This window comes from Acomys minous (assembly GCF_964271855.1).
Source record: "Acomys minous genome assembly, chromosome: 2".
NCBI lineage: Eukaryota > Metazoa > Chordata > Mammalia > Rodentia > Muridae > Acomys > Acomys minous.
This window is the reverse complement of record NC_140484.1, coordinates 18,303,089-18,315,237: the sequence shown is the minus strand read 5'-3', so window position 1 is coordinate 18,315,237 and position 12,149 is coordinate 18,303,089. Positions and strand designations below refer to the sequence as shown.

General features: G+C 40.0%; 1 protein-coding gene across 5 annotated transcripts in view; it reads left to right on the top strand.

The window, feature by feature from the left end:
* R3HCC1L (R3H domain and coiled-coil containing 1 like) overlaps window positions 1-12,149 on the top strand; it is a 74,348-nt gene that overhangs the window by 41,820 nt on the left and 20,379 nt on the right. For all 5 annotated transcript variants that reach the window (XM_084772547.1, XM_084772551.1, XM_084772549.1 and 2 more), the window contains one exon: window positions 4,287-6,016. In XM_084772547.1, coding sequence (XP_084628673.1) covers window positions 4,301-6,016 — 1,716 coding nt within the window. In that variant the 5' untranslated portion in view covers window positions 4,287-4,300. The remainder of the gene's footprint in view (window positions 1-4,286; window positions 6,017-12,149) is intronic.

The window sequence follows — 12,149 nt, the reverse complement described above, 5'->3', positions numbered from 1 at the left end:
TGATAAAGGAGTGTGGCTTCCTATACCCTTTAGAAAATGTAATTTTGAACAGAATTGCATGTTGATAGTCTCCCTGGAATAAATAAGCTGCAAAATACAGAACAACTAATTCTTCTCCTCAGTTAGGTTAGTAAGAGCCCTTTCAACAAACAAACAAACATTTTTTTAAAAGAAGTTATACTGCATGGGGAAAAGCGGGGTGGAAGAACTCAAATGCTGTGAGTAAATACCCGAGTGGGAAGTGGTGCGTGTATGCGTACTAGCGTGGGCTGGTATGTGGTGACCAGAGGTGACCTCAGGCGTCAGTGCCTCTCCACTGGATAGTTTATCTTGCGCTTGTTGTTTTGCTAGACTGGCTGGGATCCTTCTCTCTGCTTCCTGGCCCTGAGGTTGCAGGCACCAGCCCACAAGGCGTAGCTTTTTTTCTTCCTCAGAGGTACTTGAGTTTGAACTCAGATCCTCATGTTCATGCGGTGAGTAGTGCTTCACTGCCTCGGTCATCTCCCTAGGCTCCTGGGCAGAAAATTTTCAAGACAACATTTTTCCTTAAATGGTATCTGGGAGGTCCCCATTCGTCCAGTGTTAAAGACTGTCATGCCTACCGTTCCAAAAGAAGTTCACTAAAATTTGAGAAAGCTTTAAATTAAATTGAGAGTATCTTGAAAGTCCTCAAGATGAGGATACTCCTATAACTTATTCTGAAATGATATCACAACGAATTCTGTGTCCCCAAGAGCTGCTCATTGAAATTTTGGGAATTCTGTATACTGATTGCTAAAAACAGTCATCGCAGTGAAGTATGGTGCATAGGATTGCTATTAAATATGTTGAATTGTGAAAAGGTAACTAACTACTGCGTAGTGACTTTCATCATGGCCTGTGCTGTGGAAGTTACAGTGTATACCATCTCTGTGGTATAGGTCTTTACAAATTTTCCCCGGTCTGTGTACAGTGATAGCCCATTGGTAGCTTGAAATTTTCCACAGCAAAAATATTTACTGTACAGATTGGCACATGCCATAAATCAAGTCTTGATTACCTATTGATTCTCCAGACATACAATGATGAAAATACTACTAATATAAACGTGTCATGTCTTTAGCTACTATATTGTGAATAGTTAAAAAAAAATGAAGACACATTCTTCCATTATTCAAGGTGGTTATCCACCTGATCAAAGGAGTCACTTACTGTAGACATCATTGATGTAAACAACCAGCACTGTGAAATACACTTGGTGAGCTTGTGGGTAATTTAACAGCACACAGCTTGTTATGGCCCAATTGAATTTAGCATTTAGGTAGGAAGTAGGCAATATAAGTATTATATTGCTATTCTGATTTATTTATTTATTTATTTATTTATTTATTGGTATTTTGAGACAGAGTTTCTCTGTGTAGCCTTGGCTGTCCTGGACTCGCTTTGTAGACCAGGCTGGCCTCGAACTCACAGTGATCCGCCTGCCTCTGCCTCCCCAGTGCTGGGATTAAAGGTGTGTGCCACCACGCCCGGCTGCTATTCTGATTTTTTAAAAAAGTATTATGAGCCGGGCACTGGTGGCACATGCTTTTAATCCCAGCACTTGGGAAGCAGAGGCATGCGATCCTGTGAGTTCAAGTCCAGCCTGGTCTACAGAGTGATTCCAGGACAGCCAGTGCTACACAAAGAAACCTGAGAAAAAAAAAAAATAAATAAATAAATAAATAAATAAATAAATAAAGAAGAAAATAGTATTATGGTATATTATCATTAAGGAAAACGTATTGTTTTAGAAATCATTCACTACAGCATACAATTTTAAAATACACAATTTGGGGATTTTAATAGTCTAGTTACAGATTAGAGATAGTAATATGATTTAGAAAGACACTTAAAATTAGGCCATCTTTGTTATAAGTAGAGATGTTTTCTCTTAGTGTATGTCAATCATTGTGATGTGTTTAGTTTTTACTGGAAACTGTTCATTACCTCATAATAGCATTGGAAAAATATAGAAATACAGGGTTTTATTTTACTTCACTGTTTTCTCTTACATTGAGTTAAAACTGCTGCTTCCTTTAATTTCTGTCAATTGATTCTGGAGAAATATAGACACAAATATGTGGAAGAAAAATGTCACTTACACACACACACACACACACACACACACACACACACGAACACACACCCCTAAATAAGTGCTAGTAAGACATTTTTAATAGAAGAGGAAAGGACAGCTGTGTTCAGAAGGCTTCACTGGGGAGGCTGAAATATGAGGATCTTGAATTCAGGGTCAGCATGGGCTCTATACCAAGTTCCATGCCAGTCTAGCCTATGTAGTGAGCCTCTATGTCACCTTAAAAAACAATAGCAACCCAGAAATAAAAACATTACTGGAGGTACTTGATCATGATATATTTTAGGGTTAAAAAACTTAACAAACAAAAACAAAACAATAATGACAACAAAAAAACCAAACCCTGCCATGAAAGAGAATCTTCAACGAAGACTGTTCTGGATCAGGTGACTTTAGGACTCTAAGAGTGAGCAGAGGTGACAGGCTTCTCCTTCTTCCTCACATCTCTCCTCTAACGTGCGTGCTGTGAACCACTAGAGGATATATATGGCTTTGTTATATGCGCCCTTTCTTCTCCTTGTCCTAAGACCTTCATACTTTACAGCACTAGCTTGAGAATTAAGAGAACAATCCAGTATGTCAGCATACGTCCTTGTAGTTAGCAGCCATGGGTAAAGATTTACTTACTCTTTCTTGGTTTCTGTTAAATTCTGTTGACGCCCGTGGTGGAGGTTGTCAGGGATGGCTAGTGTGAGCTGGCTCACTGTGTATGGGTTCCTGCTCTCGCCCCTCCACCTTCATGCTTGGGTCTGTTTTCTTACTGCTGGAAGCAGAGAAGATTTAGTGTATGTCACTTAAGTAAAGAGGGTTTCAGCTGGCTCTCCTTTATCTGAAATGCTTTGCAGTAGGAGGGTTTCAGGCTTCAGAGGTTTGTGGGGGTTTGTGTTCCTAGAATGTTAGTATATTGACTTACTGGGTGAACATTGCTAATCCAAAAACAATTCTGAAAGCTCCGAAGCCCAATACTGAGTGCTGAGCGTACTACTCCACCTGTTTTATATTTTGAAATTTGAGATTTTAGATCAAGGATGGTTAAGCTAAACTTTTTTTTAATGGTATTTTTGTTTTGTTGACACAAAGCAATGTATGTATTTACAAGGTTCAGACACACACACACACACACACACACACACACACACACACACACACACACACTGTATAATGATTGGACCAGAGTAATTCAATACCTTTCTCGTTTTCACTACCCCCCCCTTTTTAAAAATTAGTTGTTTGATTGTGTAGTTGACACTGAAGTCATCCCCCCCTCACTGTGTGTGTGTGTGTGTGTGTGTGTGTGTGTGTGTGTGTGTGTGTGTGTTTCTGTTGGCAAGTGTGGGCTTTTGAGGTTCTTGAACATACTCATCATAGTAAAAATCACTTCAGAATGTGTTAATGGTTATTCCTTATGAGGACTTGATGGCTGTCACTGTTCTTACAATCTGTTTTTAAATTCAAACTAAGGCAAAATTACTTATTTAAAAAGAAGAAATCTGAGGACTGGAGAGATGGCTCAGTGGTTAAGAGCATTGACTGCTCTTTCAGAAGACCTGGGTTCCATTCACAGCACTCATGTGGTGGCTCACAGCTGTCTGTAACTCCAGTTCCAGGGCATCCAGCACACTCTTCTGGCCTCCTTGTGTACCAGGCATGTACATAGACATGTGTTGCACATATATGTGTGTAGACAAAACACTTACACACATAAAGTTAAATGTTTAAGAAAAAAAAAGAGGAAACCTGGGACTGGAGAGATGGCTCACGTTTAAGAGCACTGTCTGCTCTTCCAGAAGTCTTGAGTTCAGTTCCTAGCGATCACATGGTGGCTCACAATCATCTATACCCTCTAATGTCCTCTTCTGGCATACAGGCGTACATGCAGATAGAGCAATCATATATTAAATAAATAAAATCTTTTTTTTCTAAGAGGAAACCTGGAAGGTAAGGATAAGTGGTTTTAAAAACATGACGAAAGGGTGTCTTTTGCTAAAATCCACGATCTCTTTCATGAGGTTTTGTGAATCTACTTATTGACATGTGTGAGTGCATTAAGTATTTTATGTCAGAGTTTACTTTCTTTTTTACGTTAGTGATTGTTGTAGGATAGATTAGTAGGCCTCTACTCACTCTTTACATTTTGTTTTTTATTATTAAATCTTTCTTTCTCTTTCAGATTGCAGCAGTACCATGCAGCAAGAAGCAGAGAGATGCAGAGTTCGAACCAAAAGACCTGACATGGCACTTTATATACCTAAAGCTCGGAGAGGTACAGCACTCAAGTCAGGTGACAAGGAAGAAAGCTACAGACAAGAGTGTCTTCCCCAGAAGATCTCTGGAAATAAACCCGAGTCTCAAAGACTAAGTGCTTGTTGTGATAGAAAGGAGTGTGACTATAGGGAAGGAAAGAGACCTTCATCAAAATTAAGGAAGGATGGGTACCTTCAAAAAAGGAATAAAGACAAGGTTTGTTCTGAGAGAGGAACTGAAGAGTCCCAAGAAGCCTCATCCGAAGAGCATCAACACAGAGCCTCCCAGGCTGGGGTTGTGTCTAGTAGATCTTTACAAAGACTTTTTAAACCAAAGGAAATGGAGTGTTTGCAGGTTCAGACTGCAGGAGTGACAGGACACCAGGAGTTGCATCTGTTTCCGTCTTGCTCAGAAGTCAGTGCTGCTCAGCTTCCAAACAGACCATTTCAGAACGTGGAACTCTGTGATTTCAGTGGGGAAACTTTTGTAAAGAGAAATGTAGAGAGCAGAATTGAAACTGAGGCCAAAGTTATGGAGCTGATGTCTCAGTTTCCCCAAGTTGTCGCCACTGTGTTGAACCCAGAGGGTATGGCTATACCAGCAACGCCAAGTTCTGATTCTGAAATTGCACCATGCAGCTTGGAAACATCCTGTGGTGTGTCAAAGCACAGTCCTGGTTGCATCTCTGCAGCTTCTGTTCCTGGAGGGCCACAGCATGATGTTGATCCAGCTTTTATAGACTTTGAAGCTGAGAGTGAGGATGCAGTCAACAATACAAAGTCTGTCTTGGGTCAGGAAGGTGTAGATTCCATTCCTGAGACTGTGGGTAACATTTCTCCTAAAATGGCTGTAGTCAGCAAATCAGAGCACACAAATGGCATCATTGGTCCAACAGTGACTAGACAATGTGACAGCGACAGCTCTGCTGATGAGTTATGTGTAAAGTATGAACCCTTTGATACAGCTGTCCTTGTTCAGGAAATAGGCACAGATAGTGACACTACCAGCAAGGCATGTGTGGCAGACACTGCAGGTGCAGTTTACGATCATGTAAGTGTAGACAGCCCTTGTGTGGTTGCAGGTACAGAATCTGACGAGAGAAGTAATGTCTCAGATTATATAGAAACAAGTGCAGCTGTAGCCCCTCTCGGTGCAGCTCACAGTGAGAATGACTCTAAAAACATGAGCAGCCCGACTGCTTGCTCAGATACTTATGCTGAGAATATTGCATCTGCTTTTACAGAGTCGACAGGAAAGTTGATAGAGAGTGTGTCGGATTGTGCTTCCTCTTTACCCATAAAGAAGATTGCTGATAGTAATTGTGCCACTTGTTTGGACTCTGAGCTGAGTGTGTCAAATGGGACAGAAGTACTTCTGGAGAGTGCCTTGGGCAGTGACCTGGACAGTACTAAGGAGATAACAGAAGAATTGCCTGAACTAAGAACTGCTGAAAAGTTTAAAACAAAAGAAGAAGATGACTCAGAGAGTATAGTATGCGGTGTATCATTTTCTGATAGAGAGTCATCTGTGGAAACAACCGTAGATCTAAAAACAACAGACTCTTCTCATTTACAAGGAGATACTGCTGTGGAGGAGAGCTGGGAATCTTTGTTTAATGATGACGGTGACTGTGTAGATCCTCGTCTTCTACAAGAGGTATGCTCGGTTGAAATGATGTGATACTTAGGCAGGTAATAAATTTAGCAAGTCTAGATTTGGAAGTGTTTCTGATAGACATTGTATATATACATTCATTTTCTCACTTTCAATTCAGAGTTCTTGCAATAACAATAGCCTGATAGAATTATACATTGAGAAAAGAAGGTCTGATAGATATGGAAAATCTAAAATATACATAATTCTGCTATATCTGTAATTGCTAAGTCCTAAGAGGTGTTATAATGACTAGATAGGTAAAAATATTAATAGATTCTGGAGGCTCATTAAGAAAATACAGAGAGGGAGCTTCAAAAATATCTTTATGTGTTGAAAACATGTATTTTCACATGAACCATTTTGGGGAAGGAAATAATTTATAATTGCTCATTTTTATTTTTTAGTGAATTTTGGAATGTTGAACTTGGTAGAAGGAAGTAGAGAAGGGAATGAAAGAATACAACTATTTTTTTAAGGAGTTGATACTGAGTTAAATTGAATGCATGAGTATTGCATACATATCAGGAACTCTATGTAAGGATGTGCTAACTACGCAGAGTTCACAAATACAGAACGTATGACCTGAAGGCATTGTACAAGGTCTTGAACTCTACATTCACTTTCATACTTTAACATTTATTCTCTCTGCCATTTAAATTCTTTATTATAAATTAGAGCCACTGTTTTTAAATAGAGTGCCACTTTCTCATTTCTTATTGTGAGTTCACATGATTGGAAGAGAGAACTGGTTTGTTTATGAGATCCCCAGGTAGTTATCCTTTAGAAAAGACATCAGGATTCCAGTCCTGTTCTGTCATTGGCAGTTGAAGCTCTTATTTTTATCATTTATGTTCTTTTTAACAGACCATGTATTCACCTTAAAGGTTTTGTTTGAACCACTGAAGAGCTTTTTAAATGCTAAATGATGAGTTTCTTATTTCTAAGAATTAAATCAGGTGTATAGAAAAATAGCACACACCTGTGAAAGAGACCCCAAGACTGGAGAGGACAGCATATTGGACAGAACTGACTTCCCACCGTCAAGCACTCCTTCTTCATTCTTAGGTGTTTACACCGAGTTTCATTATTACTGTAACGAGTGCTTCCTGATACCAAGTCAGAAAACATTTTAAACATTCTTAGAATGAAAATACAGAAGAGAGAGTAGTTGTAAGTGAGCACCAAGATCCTTTGGAAGGTACATCAGATTATGTAGAGTGCATTTCTTCATAGCCTTCCGTCGTCAGATTCACAAAGGCGTAGGTAAGTGGTTCCTCGAGTATGATATGAACCAACAGGATACGTATCATCTGGGAACCTCTTAGAACCACATACTCTTTAGCCCAGCAGCTTGTCTGTTAACTTTTTCACATGAGTCTGAAACATGTAAATTTTTATAGGATTTGTGTAGAGAGCCACATACCTTGAATGGCTTCTGTCAGAATGTGATTGGGGAATCACTGTCAGGCAAGAGTTTGAGGCTCAACTCAGATTCGGAAATCCTAATGATAAAGGGAGTTACCTGAATGGAGACAACTTACTAAGGTTGGGATCATTGGGAAAAGATAGTCTGAGAAAAGAAACTGCTACAGTTGGCAAAAGGCCAACTTGAGACTGGGAGAAAAAGTAACTTCTTGCAAAAGGCAGCTGTGCACTCATGGAAATGCTCAGTAACTGTTGGAGGATGGAAATGGCCACTTAGAGTTGAGGTGCTGTCTTTTTTAGTTTGGCCTCTACCAGCTTTGAAAACATTGTTGTCGTCAGGACTCAGATTCTTGGGGATTTCAGTTTCATTTGTGTTTTGGGAGAGTATGTGTGCAACTGGGTCTTCCACGTCTGGGTACAACAGAGTTTAGGTAGCAGCTAAGTGTTTGTGAAGCATGGTAACACAGTGAGAGGATACTGGCTGACTAAATTCTGGGGATGCCAAGAAAATGGAGTCTGCAATGCTTTAAGCTGAAGATAGTGCCTGCATGTCTTTGGCAGTACTTAAGGGAAGGTAAGACTATGTCAGGGGATAGGATGGATGAAAACAGAACAGATCTGATGGGCTGTGGATGCCGTAGACCTAACTCTTCTGGTTTTTGAAGGCTGCCATAAATCTAATTTTAGTTTATTATTTATATTACTCAAACATACTTTATTAAATGCGAACTTACCTTGAAAGATTTCCAACAGAAGGCTTTGGCTCTTTTCCCAGTTGGCCTGTTACTTGATGATCAAGCCTAGATATAGAAGCATATCTAATGCTTCTAATAGTCAGGAAGATACGCTGTAAAGTAGGGTGTTGTGACCATTGATTTATAAGTGACATTTGAGTCTCTAAAACTGGTCAAAGGAAACTAGAGCATAGTTGCTTAAGTCACAAGTGAGTGAGCTCCTAGGACTGTAACCCTTAATGCATTGCCAGAGATCACATTTCATCTTCTATTTTTATTTCACTTTATTATTTGTTTGTTTTTCAAGACATGGTTTTCCTCTGTAGCCTCAGCTTTCCTGGAACTCACTCTGTAGACCAGGATGGCCTTGGAGATCTGCATATCTCTGATTCCCAAATGAATGTGGATGCCCAGTAATTTAAACTGGTAACCAATAAAGGAGAGACTGTTGGTATGACTTCTGTTATCTCTCTAGGAATTAACTGTTTCCCGGGAAAAATAACAACAAACAAAACTTTCATAGTTCCTGCTGACTCCTGTCATGGTTAACAGACTGATGGGTAGAAGGGCAGGTGAGGTACCAACAATACAGCACTAATGACATTGATGAATGTTGGCCTTGGACACCTTCAGTGGCCATATCTGGTCTTGGAAGTTTTGCATAGAAATAAATAAGTAGGTAGCCTTCCATTTTAGTCTTTTTGTTACAGAAAACCACTAACCTTGCATAGCCATGAGAATCGGGGACCAAAGTAAAAGAATTACACACGTCTCCATCCTCTGCCTCCCTCTAGTCTTCTGCAAAACTTTCTATTTTTAAGTAAAGAGCCGGTCAGAAAGAAAAAACTTAGAGTTGTATGTATGAAGTACAAAGGGAGGAACCCCTGTCGTGCAGCTTCGAGAGGCCATGGTTTTAAGTAGTTGCTATTAACTAGCGAATACTGAACACCTGGAGTTTTGACACTAAATTGCAATAGCAAGATATTACTTTTACTACTATATTAAAGGCATTGGTCTAAACATGCTGCCTATATTCTAAAATTGCATGTATTTCTTTTTAGAGAGAAAAGATGTAATTATATGATCATACAGCCACATAGCAATCTGAAGGGTAATTAACTTAAATCAATGACTAAAGCAGCCAGTCAAGAGAGATATTGATACTGTTTGATTGTCTGATGAATGGCACACTAACTCTGGAAAGACTGGATCTCCCGAGGTTGAAACAGTTTGATGTTGGTGAGGCCATAGAGTTAAAAAAGTGGTTATAGTTCTTCCTCCTGTTTTTTATTTGCTTAGTGAATAAAATACACATTTTCTACACCATTTTATTACTGCTTCTATTTTCACAGTATTTTTTATTAGTTCCAGCTCATCTTAACAGATTTCATAGTTTATATTTTTATAAAGCTTTCTGAACTGGTAGGTTGTTTGCTGCCTGAGTGAGAATTTGTAGAGACATCTTCCAGTTGTTGTGTGTTCTACCATGATCACGTGGGCCATTCAAAGGGGAACCTGATTGAACTGTCTGCCTTGTTTGGTCTGTTAGTGCATGGTGACTAGAGATCCCTGGTTCACACAGAAAGAGGGAACAGTAAGCAGACCCCTTTGCATTGTTTCTTTTAAACCAGGTAATTCCTAAGGTCAAAACACTCCCTTCTGATGTTATTAGATCTGTTGAGTGATGTGTTCTTCTGAGTAATGCCCAAGCCATTAACACTTGAATTCTGACCAACATCAAAACTGAGGAAAAGAAAACAGTTCTGAGTCTGTATTGTCAGCACAAGAGAGACTTTCTCATTTGAAATTCTTTTCTGAAGCATCAGATTCGTGGCATTCCCACTTCTGGGTTGGGTGTACTTTTGTTCAGCAAACTCTATGGGTATATGTGGGCTGTGGTTGGGGCGGTTGGAGGTGATGGTGACCTGATCATAATGTTTATTCCATTCAGTTTATTATATGTTCAAGAACACTGGCAGGGAAGAGAGGGCTGGCAAAGAGTCCACTTCTTTGCCCCTGTCAGAAATAAACAGACAACAACCTCTCCAAAATTAAAGATCCATTTACATTGAAAGACAAAGCATACTTTTAGGAAAGCTCAATCTTGCATAAGCTTGAATTTTAATTAATTTTATAATTTATATTAAAAAAATACTGGTGAGTTACTCTGCTGAATTTAAGAAAGAAGGACCAGCTGTAGGCCTGACTGCTGAAATGATAATGGAGAATCTAACTAAATTCTAATTCAGCATTATGTTTTGTTGTGCTGACTCTAAACTGTGGGAAGACGGAGATTTGCATGATGCCTAGAATTGAGACAGAGGGACCGTGAGTGCTAATGAGTAATCTTATACAGCTCTTTGTATAGACTGCCCAAAGGCTGAGCTGACTGAGGAAAAACCAAAGTGATGCCAGGCATGTGGATACCAGATCAAGCGTCAAGGCTAAACAGCTAAAACTTGATGCTGTTATGCTGCTTGCCTAGATTAAGACTTAGCTTTCTTCTGAGAGCACTGTGTCTGAGTGTGCTGTCAAAGGTCAGAAGCACTTGTCTCCTGCCCTGCTGCTGAGAGGGATAGATGGGCAAGGAAAAGGTCCTCTAACGTAAAAACAAGATGACCTGTGTTGTAGCCAGGCAGTGGTGCACACACCTGTAATCCCAGCCCTCCGGGAGGCGGAAGCAGCTGCATCTCTGTGATTTTGAGGCCAACCTGGTCTACAAAGCGAGTCCAGGGCAGCCAAGGCTACACAGAGAAACCTTTTCTGGAGAGAGAGGGAAAAAGCAAACAAACAACAACAACAACAAAACTAGTGTTAGACCAGCATGCATATGACACAAGACTCTAGATAACTAAAAGTAGCATAAGGAAAAAATTTGAGTTCTAGAGATATTCAGAAGCAAAGTTAGAATGAATACCAGCTTTATAAGCTTTGCTAGCTTTATAAGTTTTAGGTTTTTTGTATAGCTGTTGTCGCTGAGTATCTTGGCAGTACTTGAGCTAAGCTGACCGGACTGGTTTGAAAAGGTTGGCACACCTTCAGCATTCCTATTTTGACTTAGTTTTTCTATTCTAGTCAACTACTTATTCTTCCATCCTCCCTTATCAGTGGTATCTCCTCCTCTGGTCTTAGAAACATATGGGGAAGAGGAGAAACCTCCCAGCATTCCTCTTAACTGTAGATGCAACCCACTGTGTCCAGAGTGTTAGGGTATCTGCATAACTGCTTTCCAAGAATGCCTAAGTCAGCTGCCATGTTCACCTGCCTGCTGTCTAAATAGGAACTAGGCCTTAGCTTATGACAATTGGGACGCTTACTTGGTTCCTTCTTGTATTTTCATGTGCTAATTCATGTGCTGAATTCATCGTCAGGTATTAGAGCTTCCATTTGTTCTTTGGTGCCAGAATCAATGAATGTTCATTCAAACATTTGGAGGCCTAATGGGTGGTTTAGGGGTCAGGATAAGATTAGAGGAAGAGAAGTCTGGCAGTGATACTAGGTGTTGTGTAGTGAATACTATGAAAATGCAAATGAAGTTAGTGCTGTTTGATGCAGAGGACAACGCAAGTGGCCCAGTGGGGGTGTTTAGGGCAGTATTTCAGGTATGTATGAGGCAGACACAAAGTCACTTCCACTATGGAGGCCTGCTGAGCGTGACGCTTTGGTTGGCATGTGGCATATATAATAGGGCAACATGAGGCAAAGTAAGGAAAGTACTATATTAGATATTTAGCATACAGTATACTGCTGCTGTAATAAGTGGCTAGAAACTCGGTGGCTTATAGCAACACAAATTGTCTTACAAGTTTAGACATTAGCAGTGCCAAGGTGGAACACCTCTGGACTGGATCAGGACATTGGCAAGGCTGTGATCTTTTATGGAAACTGTAAGGAAGGTGATTTATTTCATTTTTTAAAACCTTTTTCATTACCAAAGGCTGCCCTGCTTACAACCTTCCCCCAACCCTGAGGTC